Source organism: Bufo gargarizans, chromosome 6, assembly GCF_014858855.1.
Source record: "Bufo gargarizans isolate SCDJY-AF-19 chromosome 6, ASM1485885v1, whole genome shotgun sequence".
Classification (NCBI taxonomy): domain Eukaryota; kingdom Metazoa; phylum Chordata; class Amphibia; order Anura; family Bufonidae; genus Bufo; species Bufo gargarizans.
The window spans coordinates 146,637,469-146,649,984 of NC_058085.1; the positions used below are offsets into that span (position 1 = coordinate 146,637,469).

The 12,516-nt window shown below is 42.9% G+C and overlaps 1 protein-coding gene across 4 annotated transcripts in view; it reads left to right on the forward strand.

The window, feature by feature from the left end:
- Positions 1 to 12,516, forward strand: part of P4HA1 (prolyl 4-hydroxylase subunit alpha 1) — a 74,543-nt gene that overhangs the window by 44,725 nt on the left and 17,302 nt on the right. For 2 of the 4 annotated variants that reach the window (XM_044296083.1, XM_044296079.1), the window contains exons 7-9: positions 687 to 880; positions 984 to 1,160; positions 4,287 to 4,357. In XM_044296083.1, coding sequence (XP_044152018.1) covers positions 687 to 880; positions 984 to 1,160; positions 4,287 to 4,357 — 442 coding nt within the window. Of the gene's footprint in view, positions 1 to 686; positions 881 to 983; positions 1,161 to 4,286; positions 4,358 to 4,892; positions 4,964 to 12,516 lie in introns of all 4 variants that reach the window. The other 2 variants (XM_044296080.1, XM_044296081.1) reach the window with 1 other exon arrangement.

Genomic DNA, 12,516 nt, shown 5'->3' on the forward strand with positions numbered 1-12,516 from the left:
AAGGTACATCTGATCCACCACTACAGAAAGGGAGGATGTTTTATGGTAGAGAAAGGTAGATGTGCCATTTTGGAGTCTGGGAAAGCTGAGTGACGACCCCTGTGGGAGTAAAGGCCACTTTACACTGCGCTAAATCTGCTGCTGGCAAACAAAGATTTAGGTGACTGCATGAAAGATCCGATTAGCGATGAATGAGCATTTCGCTAGTTTATCGGTTTATAGGCGACATCTTTTTACTTGCAGATTATGTGTAATAAGCGTTCCCACAAATGCTTGGTAGCGATGATCTGCCCGATGTAAAGGGGCCTTAAGGCTATGTTTCCATTTAGGAATGTATTGTGCATTTTTTCAACTGTAAGCTGTGCATTTGCATATGGCAGCCATTGACGCCTATCGCGCTGTTGTAATGGAAAGTGTAGTAGACAGTGGTTCAATAGCAAAAAAGGTGGGCTGGTGCAGAACATCTAGACATATGCAAACGTGACACTTTTGGCATGCATCTGGCCCAAAGAGACCAGGATAGGTTGAAGATGGCCTCCAATTGCTGGTTTTATATTTAGGTTGTCCAGCAACTTCTGTAAGACATGGCTGAATAAAATGTTTAAAGCCTTCACTAAAGAGGTCGGTCCGGAGTCTTAAAATTAGAGGTTTCAGCACATCAACTAATCCACCTGTTTGCATTCTAGATCCTGAACATCAAAGAGGAAATGGTAATCTGAAATATTTTGAATATATCATGACCAAAGAGGCAAACAAATCCAGCTCATCTGATTCTGATTCTGAAGCTGTCCAGCCAAAAACAAAGAAGGGGCGCCCCAAGGATCATTTACCAGAAAGACAAAAGTATGAGATGTTGTGCCGTGGAGAAGGTGTTAAAATGGTAAGTGCTGTGCATAAATTGTATACTCATGTATGTATATATCCATACACTCCGCTTTGTATGAAATACAAGGTATGACCCTTATTTTATTTTCCTGCCCCAGACTCCTCGCAGACAGAAGAAACTGTTCTGCCGCTACCATGATGGAAACAAGAGCCCTACCTTCATCCTGTCTCCTACGAAGCAAGAAGATGAATGGGACAAACCTCACATTGTGAGATACCATGATATCATTTCTGATGATGAGATTGAAAAAGTTAAACAGCTTGCAAAGCCCAGGGTAAGTAGTTCACCGCTTTGCTTCTTTCTGTAGACCACTTTGTATTCCAGTATGGTCGTGCTCTGCTGGATCTTAATGTGTAACTTTCTTCATCAAATAGCAGCATACAGAAAACACTTTGTGATTTGCTTTGCAAGCTGATAAACTGCAAATTTTGCTGAAAGGTGACTTTCCTATTCTGGAGACTGAAATATGATCCATGTTTCTGAAATTCATCTGTTGGTGAAATAACTTTTCACTGATGTGCCTCTGTATTGGAGGTTACTGGATTATGGTCTTGAGAGCGCAGCATTATAGCTGTGGTCTGACGGTGTAGCATTGTGTAATGATAAGGGTATGTTCACACAAACACCCTAAAGCTGGTACTTTTATATTGATGGTGTGTTCTCGGTATAGGCCATCACTATCTGATTGGTGGGGTTCCAACACCCCGCAACCCCGCCAGTCACCTGTTACCAACTCTGTTCATTGTATAATGGAAGGAGCTAGGTACTATAGTGTTGCTCCCATTGAAGGGCGTTGCAGCAATGCTGCAGTAACCAGCTCCATCCAACACACAATGGACGGAGCTGTGCAGTTCAGGAGTCAGAGCTGCTGCCGAACTGCTCATCAGCGGAGGTGCAGGTGTGAAAACCCCCGCTGATCAGATATTGATGGCCTGTCTGGAAGATAGGCTAACCATATAAAAGGACCAGAAAACCCCCTTTGGGGTTGCAGTATTTTGCCAGTCCCATTCACGCTATGGGGGGAATGCATTAAGACTTGTAAGCTCACTGTCATTAAATGCACTTGAATTTTTTCACTCATCCTTGGAAAATCTGTGCACCAAAAAAATAAATAAAATGCCAGCAAGGAAGCTAGGGTAGATTTCAGGTGTAATGTGCGGCAGTTTTCTGCCACACATTTAGTTATTGAATTGTGGTGCCCTCTGTGGTCTGTCCCCTCCAATTTACACTTGTAGAAGTGGTGAGGGTGGCAAATTTTAGACTTGTTCGCCAGTTTTCTGGTAATGCTTTCTCTCCTATGTTTTGTGGCCTTTCCTCCATTTGTTAACTTGAGTAGGGCAGTATGCAAGTCAGGACCCTGAAGAGTGGTAGTGGTGAACCTTAGTCCCACACCATTACCACAGTGTGTGAACATACCCTTTAGAATTTGTAGTTCAGGGGTCAGCAACCTTCAGCACTCCAGCTGTTGTGAAACTACAACTCCCAGCATGCTGAATTCATTTCTATGAGAGTTTTGAGAAGAGCAAAGCAGGTAATCATGCTGGGAGTTGTAGTTTGACAACAGCTGGAGTTCCGGTGGTGGCCTACCCCTGTTGTAGATGAAGATGGGAATCATTGACATAAGGAAATAGATTAGTATTTTGGTTGTTACAGAAGATGTCACTACTAAATTAAAGTGTAACTGTACTTTTAAAATACTCTAGATATTTCGTAGTGACATATCAAAGGTTTAATCCATGGGGGTCCAACTTTATTATTATTTATTAAAGCGCCATTCATTCCATAGCGCTGTACATATGATAAGGGGTGCACATACATAATACAGACAATTGACCTAATCATAAACAAGATGAATTACAAACTGGTACAGAAGGAGAGAGGGCCCTGCCCGTGAGGGCTTACAATCTACATGGTATGGGAGAAGGACACAGGGTCACTGGTTGTAGGCTTGTCTGAAGAGGTGTGTTTTCAGGTTTCTTTTGTAGGATTCCACTGTAGGTGAGAGTCTGATATGTTGGGGTAGAGAGTTCCAGAGTATGGGGGATGCACGGGAGAAATCTTGGAGTCGATTGTGGGAAGAGGCGATAAGAGGATAGAAGAAGGTCTTGTGAGGATCGGAGAGTGCGTTTTGGGGGGGTGTCGGGAAAGTAGCTCAGAGATGTAGGGAGGGGACAGGTTATGGACGGCCTTGTATGTATTTGTTAGTACTTTGAAGTGAATTGGCTGGGCAATGGGGAGCCAGTGAAGGGATAGGCAGAGGAGTAATTGGGTGAGAGGTGGATTAGTCGGGCAGCAGAGTTGAGGATAGATTGGAGGGGTGCGAGAGTGCTAGATGGAAGGCCACAGAGGAGAATGTTGCAGTAGTCTAGGCGGGAGATGATGAGGGCATGTACAAGCATTTTTGCAGATTCAAAGTTAAGGAAAGCACGGATGCGGGAGATGTTTTTAAGTTGGAGGCAGCAGGTGGTGGAAAGGGCTTGGATGTGCGGTCGGAAGTAAAGGGCAGAATCCGAGGTCACTCCAAGGCAGTGGACTTTGTTGACCAGGGAGAGTGTGCAGCCATTGTTCATGATAGATAGGTCTGTTGGGGGGGGGTTGAACAAGATGGGGGGAAAGATTATGAATTCTATCTTATCCATGTTAAGTTTTAGAAAGCGAGAGGCGAAGGAGGATGATATAGAAGATACTACTGAGATCCTCACCGATATCTAAAATTAGGGGGTTGAAGCGCTCGCACAGGGCGATATCTATCCTCGCTGCTGAAGACTGGCTCAATGGAAAGTCAATGAGCATTTCTCCAGTCTGTCTGCAACAGTGAAAAGACAGTGCCTAGTGTGAGAGCATCTATCTCCTCCCTGGATAGGTGGACGTCTCCTCTCTCATACCCACCAGTCAAAAACCTTTGATATGTCACTGTGCAATAGAAAGGGGAGCTTTGGTCATGATTTTTATATCTCCCAAAATGTAAAATATCTGAGAAATTTGGTGATTGTGTAAATGTTTTTTTCATTCTGATATTTTCATTTTCAGGATGATCATTATTCACTTTTCCATTGGCCCAGTTGGGGGGAGCTTTCTGGTGACCAGGCCACTTCACAGTCCAGTCATGGTCTCCTAATTTAAGCGATCAATAATCATTTTTTTTTTTTTCCCCTCATTCCCCTGAGTCAATGGTTGAGTCTCTGGTTATTAGTATGGACGATAATCTGAACCATCCAGTGTATAATGTGGGATTTGACCTGCGTAGGTCATTAGTCAGATAATGTATTATTGGAGATATAAAATAAAGGACATTATTAATTCTTACTTGCACCAGAAGTTTCATCCAAAGGGTTTCTGATTGGTTGGGTGAATTTTAGTTTTTGCTTGTTACAACTCTTGTGATTGGTTGGCTTCACAGTTGAGACGAGCCACCATTTCCAACCCTATCACAGGAGTCCTGGAGACTGCTCACTACAGAATTAGTAAAAGGTAAGTGTTCCATAACTCTGCAATCCATTTCTTGGGCTAGATGATGTTTTCTATGTGAAGGAACTGAGTTATCAGGATTGATTTCCAGATAGATCAGTTTGGTCTTGTGTCACTGCTGGTGCAGAGTGATCCACCCTTTTCATGTGATTTAATTATAGTATAGGTGCTGAAGTTGAAGGCCATGGTTTCTGGTGACTTGCTACCATTTTGATTTTGTATAAAGGTTTTCATCATACGGTCTCATATTTGCCTTCAATAAATCTTCTGTGACATTATTATATTGTCTCGATTTAAGACCTAAACGACAAAATTAAAATAAAAGGATTGGGCAAGAACTCTGCATCACAAAGTGATCATTTCCATTGTCTCTAATAAAAAGCGAAAGGACGTTAAATTGCATTGTTGCTGTGTTCATTGTATATACCAGAAAAGCTGCTTAGTCAACACTGAATTCGCCCAGACCAATCAGAGCCCCTGGCACGGCACACATCATGCCTGCTCCCAAATTAAACCATAGTCCTTTCTCTTTTTGTAGCTGAGACGGGCTACAGTGCATGACCCTGTGACAGGACAGTTGACCACTGCTCAATACAGAGTTTCTAAGAGGTAAGGGAAATCCCTGTGGACATTTGGATCTGACTCGATGGGGGGAAAACAGTTATCCAAATCAATTTGTCTTAGGTGCCAAATTGATTTTTCTTGACTTAAGGAAATGTTGACCTTACAGTGTACCTATGGTAATCTACTTTTCAGACATGCACCTTCAAGTTTGCCAGTTGAACAAGCCATTCATTTTAATATTGTGTAGAGTAGGAGGAAATTACTGCAGCGCTTTACTTCCTCCCTGCCGATGTCCACTGCAGGAGCAAGTAGAGAGAAATCTTAGAGGGAACTAATAAAATTATATCTTTTAAACTATTGTTGACATGATGTACATCTGTATGTCACATCATAGCTTACCCCTGCCAGGTAGCAGAAAGCCCCCTTGGTCTACATATATAGCCTATGTAAAACTCTGTGATTATTAGGCACTGCGTCTATAGGGTGCAAAATGGCAGTGATGTGATTCACCCGTCTCGCCACTTTCTGTGCCTTCGATAAACGAATCCTCCTAAGCATGCACAGGAGAGAATGCCCTCAGAATAGCACAGAAAACTGTAGCATGGGTGAATCACGTTACCGCCACCATCTTGGACCTTGTACCATAGCATTGTAGGTGTTTACACAGGACACGGGGTCTTCTGCTGCATGGTGGGGGTACATTATAATCTGATATACATGTATATCACATCAGCAATAGATTATTGGAAAATATTTTTACAAATTAGCCATCCCCGTTAATAAAGTTGTGCAATTCCAACAGCGCTGGTACATTGTTAGTCTGTGTCTAGGAGGTGATGAACACAAGAGGAATGCCAAGTGTAATGCTTGTAGAAGCAGGAATCCTAATCTGGCTGCAGTTCCCCTCTATCTGTAACATGACAGTGATAACGACTTGCCATTGTTAGTGTATTAGGAAGAAGAGGTCAGCACGATCTTCTGAGCTTGGAGGGGAAAGGCTGCCATAGTTGAGTGAAGGGGGCAAGTAGTTACCTTGCTCCACCTCCACAGATCTGATACTGAGGATAGGCCATCAATATTCTAAAGTCGGAATAACCCTTTAATGCATGTGTTCCCTAAGGCCATCATGATTACATCTTGCATACTAACCATAGAGGGGTCTCTAGTCAGAAATTATTTGGTGGCAGATGCATGACCTGAGTGTTAACGCTCCCCCCCCCCCCCTCCAAATAACCATTGTGGATGCTCACACTTTTCTTGCTGCTTATGACGTTTTCTTTTTTGTATATTTTATTAGATTGCTTTTTTTTTTTTTTTTTTTTTTCAATTATTGCCTGTACACAAAAAAAGAATTGTTCTTGTTTTTGAAGCCCTGTTTCTTTTTTGTATGTATTGGTAGACTATGGACCAAAATAATATGGTTTGTAGGCCTAAAATATGCCCCTCAGCCTAAGTTCCTATCTCTTTATCTCTATCTCTCTCTATCTCTCTGCTTCTGATATTACAACCGTCTGCATCTGTTATGAACTGATCAGGTTGTATTATCTTTAACATGGCCAAGACTGATCCGTCATGAACTCCATTGAAAGTCAATGGAGGACAGATCCATTTTGTATTGTCAGAGAAACCGGATTCCTCCTCATTGACTTACATTGTGAGTCATAACGGGTCAGTCTTGCTCTGCACCACATTGCGGAGCGAAAAACGCTGCTTGCGGTGTAATTCTTTCTGTGATGGGGATGCAACCAAATGGAACGGAATGCATTCTGATACTCCGTTTCGTTCAGCTTTGTCCCCATTGACAATGAACGGGGACAAAACGGAAGCGTTTTCCCCTCGCTATTGAGATCCTGTGACGGATGTCAATAGCGGAAAGGGAAAGCGCAAGTGTGAAAGTAGCCTAAGTCAGTTCTAGATAACTGGTTTTATATTTATATAATAACATTGTGAGCTGGAAGAAAATGTGGATAATGATTGTCTAGTGGCAATTAAAGAGGACCTTTCACCACTCCTGACACTCCTTAGCATCTATTTTTATGTCTCTATGTTGTGCCATTCCTTTATTATTTCTACTAGAATTTATAAATGAATTACTAGCAGTCTGCAGTAAGGGTACAGAGGGGAGGTAACCAGTTGGTGTGTGTACTTGCAGACTCACTCTATCCACAACTGGTTACCACCCCTCTGTACCCTTACTGAAGGCTAATAGCAATTCATTCATAACTTCTAGTAGTAATAATAAAGGAATGGCACAACATGGAGACATAAGAATAACTGCTCCAGACTTATTACACGAGGAATGCATGAAGCCATTAAAACCCCCACTGATTAAACACTTATCCCCTATCCTGTGGATAATTTTTGCTGTGGGACCACCCCTTTAAAGGGCTTTTCTGGGATATAGATATTTATGACCTTTAATCAGGATAGGACACGAATATCTGATCACCTATGCGCTGCCCTCCTCATCCGCCAGCACCAGAGACTGTAGGGGACCGAGCCAAAAGCACGTCTGCATTCTCAATCACTCCTAAGGATAAGTCATCAGTATTGATAACTCGCAAAACCTCTTTAATTACATTTAGTTGTCATATTATGGATATTAATTATATATTTATCACTGCTTTTTAAAAAAAGTCAAATTATCAAGTTAAAGGGAAATATCAACCACCTGAGGTTCCTCCTTTTAACAGAATTCTAACCTCTTGCTTGACAGTCTCCAGAATGTACTGCCATTTATATGATGTAATGGCATATTTTCTGCAGACAATACTCTATTATAGGAATGTGCGCTGTATAGACACTGTATGTACGGTGATGTTCATGGAATTTATTCCAGGGGGTTTCATTTATTTAGTTTTCTTAGACTTGGCTCTGGGCAGGAGAATTGCCATAAATGACAGATACACCCTTGTTTGTAACTTACTGTGCCCTGTGCAAAGTACGTGGCATTTCACTATGGCATCTCGCCAATATCCACCATGCAGGGCAGCCTATACAGAAAATACAGCGCTGCTTGCTGGCACTCTAGGAATTCAGACTCTCAAAAGAGTTACTGTACTTTTATGACTCTGGAAAAATGCTCATTTCAACTTGGCACCTCCTACTTTACAGCAAACGGAACAGTTTTGCTAAAAAAAAATTGCTATTCTATCTCAGACTTTCAAGTGAGCAGGTGCAAGGGAAGGCATTGAGTTGGAAATTTCCAGTAAAACAGACTGTTTAAGTTATGGTAGAACCCACATGTAAACAGTAATTCTTCAACATTATAACTCATTTCAAAAATGGGGCAGGTTGACTTGCACCCGAAACTTTGGCTTTCACTGTAACATTTTGTCATGCCTCTGTGCACTTAGACATGGGACAGGTTAGAGGGAAAAAGGGTTAGTAATCCCCTCTATTTGTGTATAGTAAAGTATACAATAAGCCATAGTGGGGGATTAACTAGGTCCAGTGCTTAGGTAAAGGAATATTAGAACTTGCCACGCATAAAATAAAACGTAATAGAATAAAAATAGAATAAAAATTATGAAAGTATGAGCTTTACTCACTTCACAGGGGGGTGGTTTCTTGTATAAGCTCAAGACACAAGGGAACCCCAAACCCCCCCCCCCCTTTCCTGGATCACTTGTAGATTGGTAGAAATTGAAGGCAGCCACGTCCACAGGGGCTTCTGGTCAAATTCTTTATTGGTAAATCCGGCTCAATGCGTTTCGGTGTGTAAGCCAACTACCAGTCCGATGCGTTTGTTCCAGCGTGGAGCGCTGCTCGTATCCCCGGTCACCTGCGTGCTTCACATAGGTTTTATTCAGCAGGTTTGCCTGATTTGTAGAGAAAATCTATGTACATACAGTTGTGTTCAAAATAATAGCAGTCAGACATCACTAACCTGATAAATCATGTATATGGTAGAAATTATATTTCTACATGGCAAATTTACTAGCAGGTGTAGTAGAGTAATAGAAATCCAAGAGTCATGACATGCATGCTGCTGATTCTCTGTATTTGAATCACTGATTGAAAGGGGCATGTTCAAAATAATAGCAGTGTGGAGTTCAATGAGTGAGGTCATTCATTCTTTGAAAAACAGGTGGCAATTATTGCCCTTATTTAAGGAAGGCAGAAAATGTTGTACATGCTGGTTACAGTGCATTTCTCTCTGAAATTCTGAGGAAAATGGGTTGTTCCAGACATTGTTCAGAAGAACAGCATACCTTGATAAAAAAAAAAAATGATTGGAGAGGGGAAACATATAAAGAAGTGCAGAAAATGATAGGCCCCTCAGCTAAAATGATCACAAGTTCTTTAAAATGGTAACCTAAACCTGAAAGATGTGTAAGAAATCAAAAAACTACCATTCAAATGGATAGAATAATAGCCAACATGGCAAGGATTTAGCCCACAATCAGCTCCAGGAAGTTCAAAGAAGGTCTAAAGTTACCTGTGAGTATTGTTACAATTAGAAGAGGCATATGTGAAGCCAAGCTATCTGCAAGAAGCCCCAGCAAAGTCCCATTGTTGAAAAAAAGCCATGTGCTGAAGAGGTTACAATTTGCCAAAGAGCACATTGACTGGCCTAAAGAGACATTTTGTGGACTAATGAAAGTCTTTTTGTGGATCTTAATCCAATAGAAAACTTGTGGGGTGACATCAAAAATGCAGTTTCTGAGGCAATAGAGAAGAACTGTGGAATGTAGTCCAATCATCCTGGGCTGGAATACCTGATCACAGGTGCCAGACGTTGGTTGACTCCATGCAACTCAGATGTACAGCAGTTCTCAGAAACCGTGGTTATACAACTAAATATACAATTAAATAGTGATTCAAAGGAAAGCAAAATCTTCAAACATTTTTCAGTTTTATATAGTGAATGTTTAAGTTTGTAAAGGAGAATACAAACACTGCTATTTTTTTGAACAGTCTAATATTCCCATTTCTTAACCACTTGCTGCCGCGCTAACGCCGAAAGGCGTCATTGCGGCGGCTCTCCCAGGCTACGCTAACGCCAATAGGCGTCATCTCGCGTGAGCCGAGATTTCCTGTGAACGCGCGCACACAGGCGCGCGCGCTCACAGGAACGGAAGGTAAGCGAGTGGATCTCCAGCCTGCCAGCGGCGATCGCTCGCTGGCAGGCTGGAGATGTGATTTTTTTAACCCCTAACAGGTATATTAGACGCTGTTTTGATAACAGCGTCTAATATACCTGCTACCTGGTCCTCTGGTGGTCCCTTTTGTTTGGATCGACCACCAGAGGACACAGGCAGCTCAGTAAAGTAGCACCAAACACCACTACACTACACTACACCCCCCCCTGTCACTTATTAACCCTTTATGAACCACTGATCAGCCCATATAGACTCCCTGATCACCCCCCTGTCATTGATCACACCCTGTAAGGCTCCATTCAGAGGTCCATATGATTTTTACGGCTCCACGGATACATGGATCGGATCTGCAAAACGCATACGGACGTCTGAATGGAGCCTTACAGGGGGGTGATCAATGACAAGGGGGTGATCACGCATATAGACTTCCTGATCACTTCCCTGTCATTGATCACCCCCCCTGTAAGGCTCCATTCAGACGTCCGTATGATTTTTACGGATCCACTGATACATGGATCGGATCCGCAAAACACATGCGGACGTCTGAATGGAGCCTTACAGGGGGGTGATCACCTCATATACACTCCCTGATCACCCCCTGTCATTGATCAACCCCCTGTAAGGCTCCATTCAGACGTCCGTATGATTTTTACGGATACATGGATCGGATCCGCAAAACACATACGGACGTCTGAATGGAGCCTTACAGGGGGGTGATCAGTGACAGAGGGGTGATCACCCCATATACACTCCCTGATCACCCCCTTGTCATTAATCACCCCCCTGTCATTGATCACCCCCCTGTAAGGCTCCATTCAGATGTCCGTATGTGTTTTACGGATCCACGCATCTATGGATCGGATCCGCAAAACACATACGGACGTCTGAATGGAGCCTTACAGGGGGGTGATCAATGACAAGGGAGTGATCATGCATATAGACTTCCTGATCACCCCCCTGTCATTGATCACCCCCCTGTAAGGCTCCATTCAGACGCCCGTATGTGTTTTACGGATCCACGCATCCATGGATCGGATCCGCAAAACGCATACAGACGTCTGAATGGAGCCTTACAGGGGGGTGATCAGGGAGTCTATATGGGATGATCACCCCCCTGTAAGGCTCCATTCAGACGTCTGCATGTGTTTTACGGATCCACGCATCCATGGATCGGATCCGCAAAACGCATACAGACGTCTGAATGGAGCCTTACAGGGGGGTGATCAATGACGGGGGGGTGATCACCCCCCTGTCATTGATCACCCCCATGTAAGGCTCCATTCAGACGTCCGTATGTGTTTTGCGGTTCCGATCTATGTATCCGTGGATCCGTAAAAAACATATGGACGTCTGAATGGAGCCTTTCAGAGGGGTGATCAGTGACAGGGGGGTGATCACCCCATATACACTCCCTGATCACCCCCCTGTCATTGATCGCCCCCTGTAAGGCTCCATTCAGAATTTTTTTTGGCCCAAGTTAGCGGAAAAATATATATTTATTTTTTCTTACAAAGTCTCATATTCCACTAACTTGTGTCAAAAAATAAAATCTCACATGAACTCACCATACCCCTCACGGAATCCAAATGCGTAACATTTTTTAGACATTTATATTCCTGACTTCTTCTCACTCTTTAGGGCCCCTAAAATGCCAGGGCAGTATAAATACCCCACATGTGACCCCATTTCGGAAAGAAGACACCCCAAGGTATTCCGTGAGGGGCATATTGAGTCCATGAAAGATTAACATTTTTGTCCCAAGTTAGCGGAAAGGGAGACTTTGTGAGAAAAAAATAATAATAATTTCCGCTAACTTGTGCCCAAAAAAAAAATTTCGATGAACTCGCCATGCCCCTCATTGAATACCTTGGGGTGTCTTCTTTCCAAAATGGGGTCACATGTGGGGTATTTATACTGCCCTGGCATTTTAGGGGCCCGAAACCGTGAGAAGAAGTCTGGGATCCAAATGTCTAAAAATGCCCCCCTAAAAGGAATTTGGGCCCCTTTGCGCATCTAGACTGCAAAAAAGTGTCACACATCTGGTATCGCCGTACTCAGGAGAAGTTGGGCAATGTGTTTTGGGGTGTCATTTTACATATACCCATGCTGGGTGAGATAAATATCTTGATCAAATGCCAACTTTGTATAAAAAAAAATGGGAAAAGTTGTCTTTTGCAGAGATATTTCTCTCACCCAGCATGGGTATATGTAAAATGACACCCCAAAACACATTCCCCAACTTCTCCTGAGTACGGCGATACCAGATGTGTCACTTTTTTGCCGCCTAGGTGGGCAAAGGGGCCCACATTCCAAAAAGCACCTTTCGGATTTCACAGGCCATTTTTTACACATTTTGATTTCAAACTACTAACCACACATTAGGGGCCCTAGAATGCCAGGGCAGTATAACTTCCCCACAAGTGACCCCATTTTGGAAAGAAGACACCCCAAGGTATTTCGTGATGGGCATAGTGAGTTCATGGAAGTTTTTAT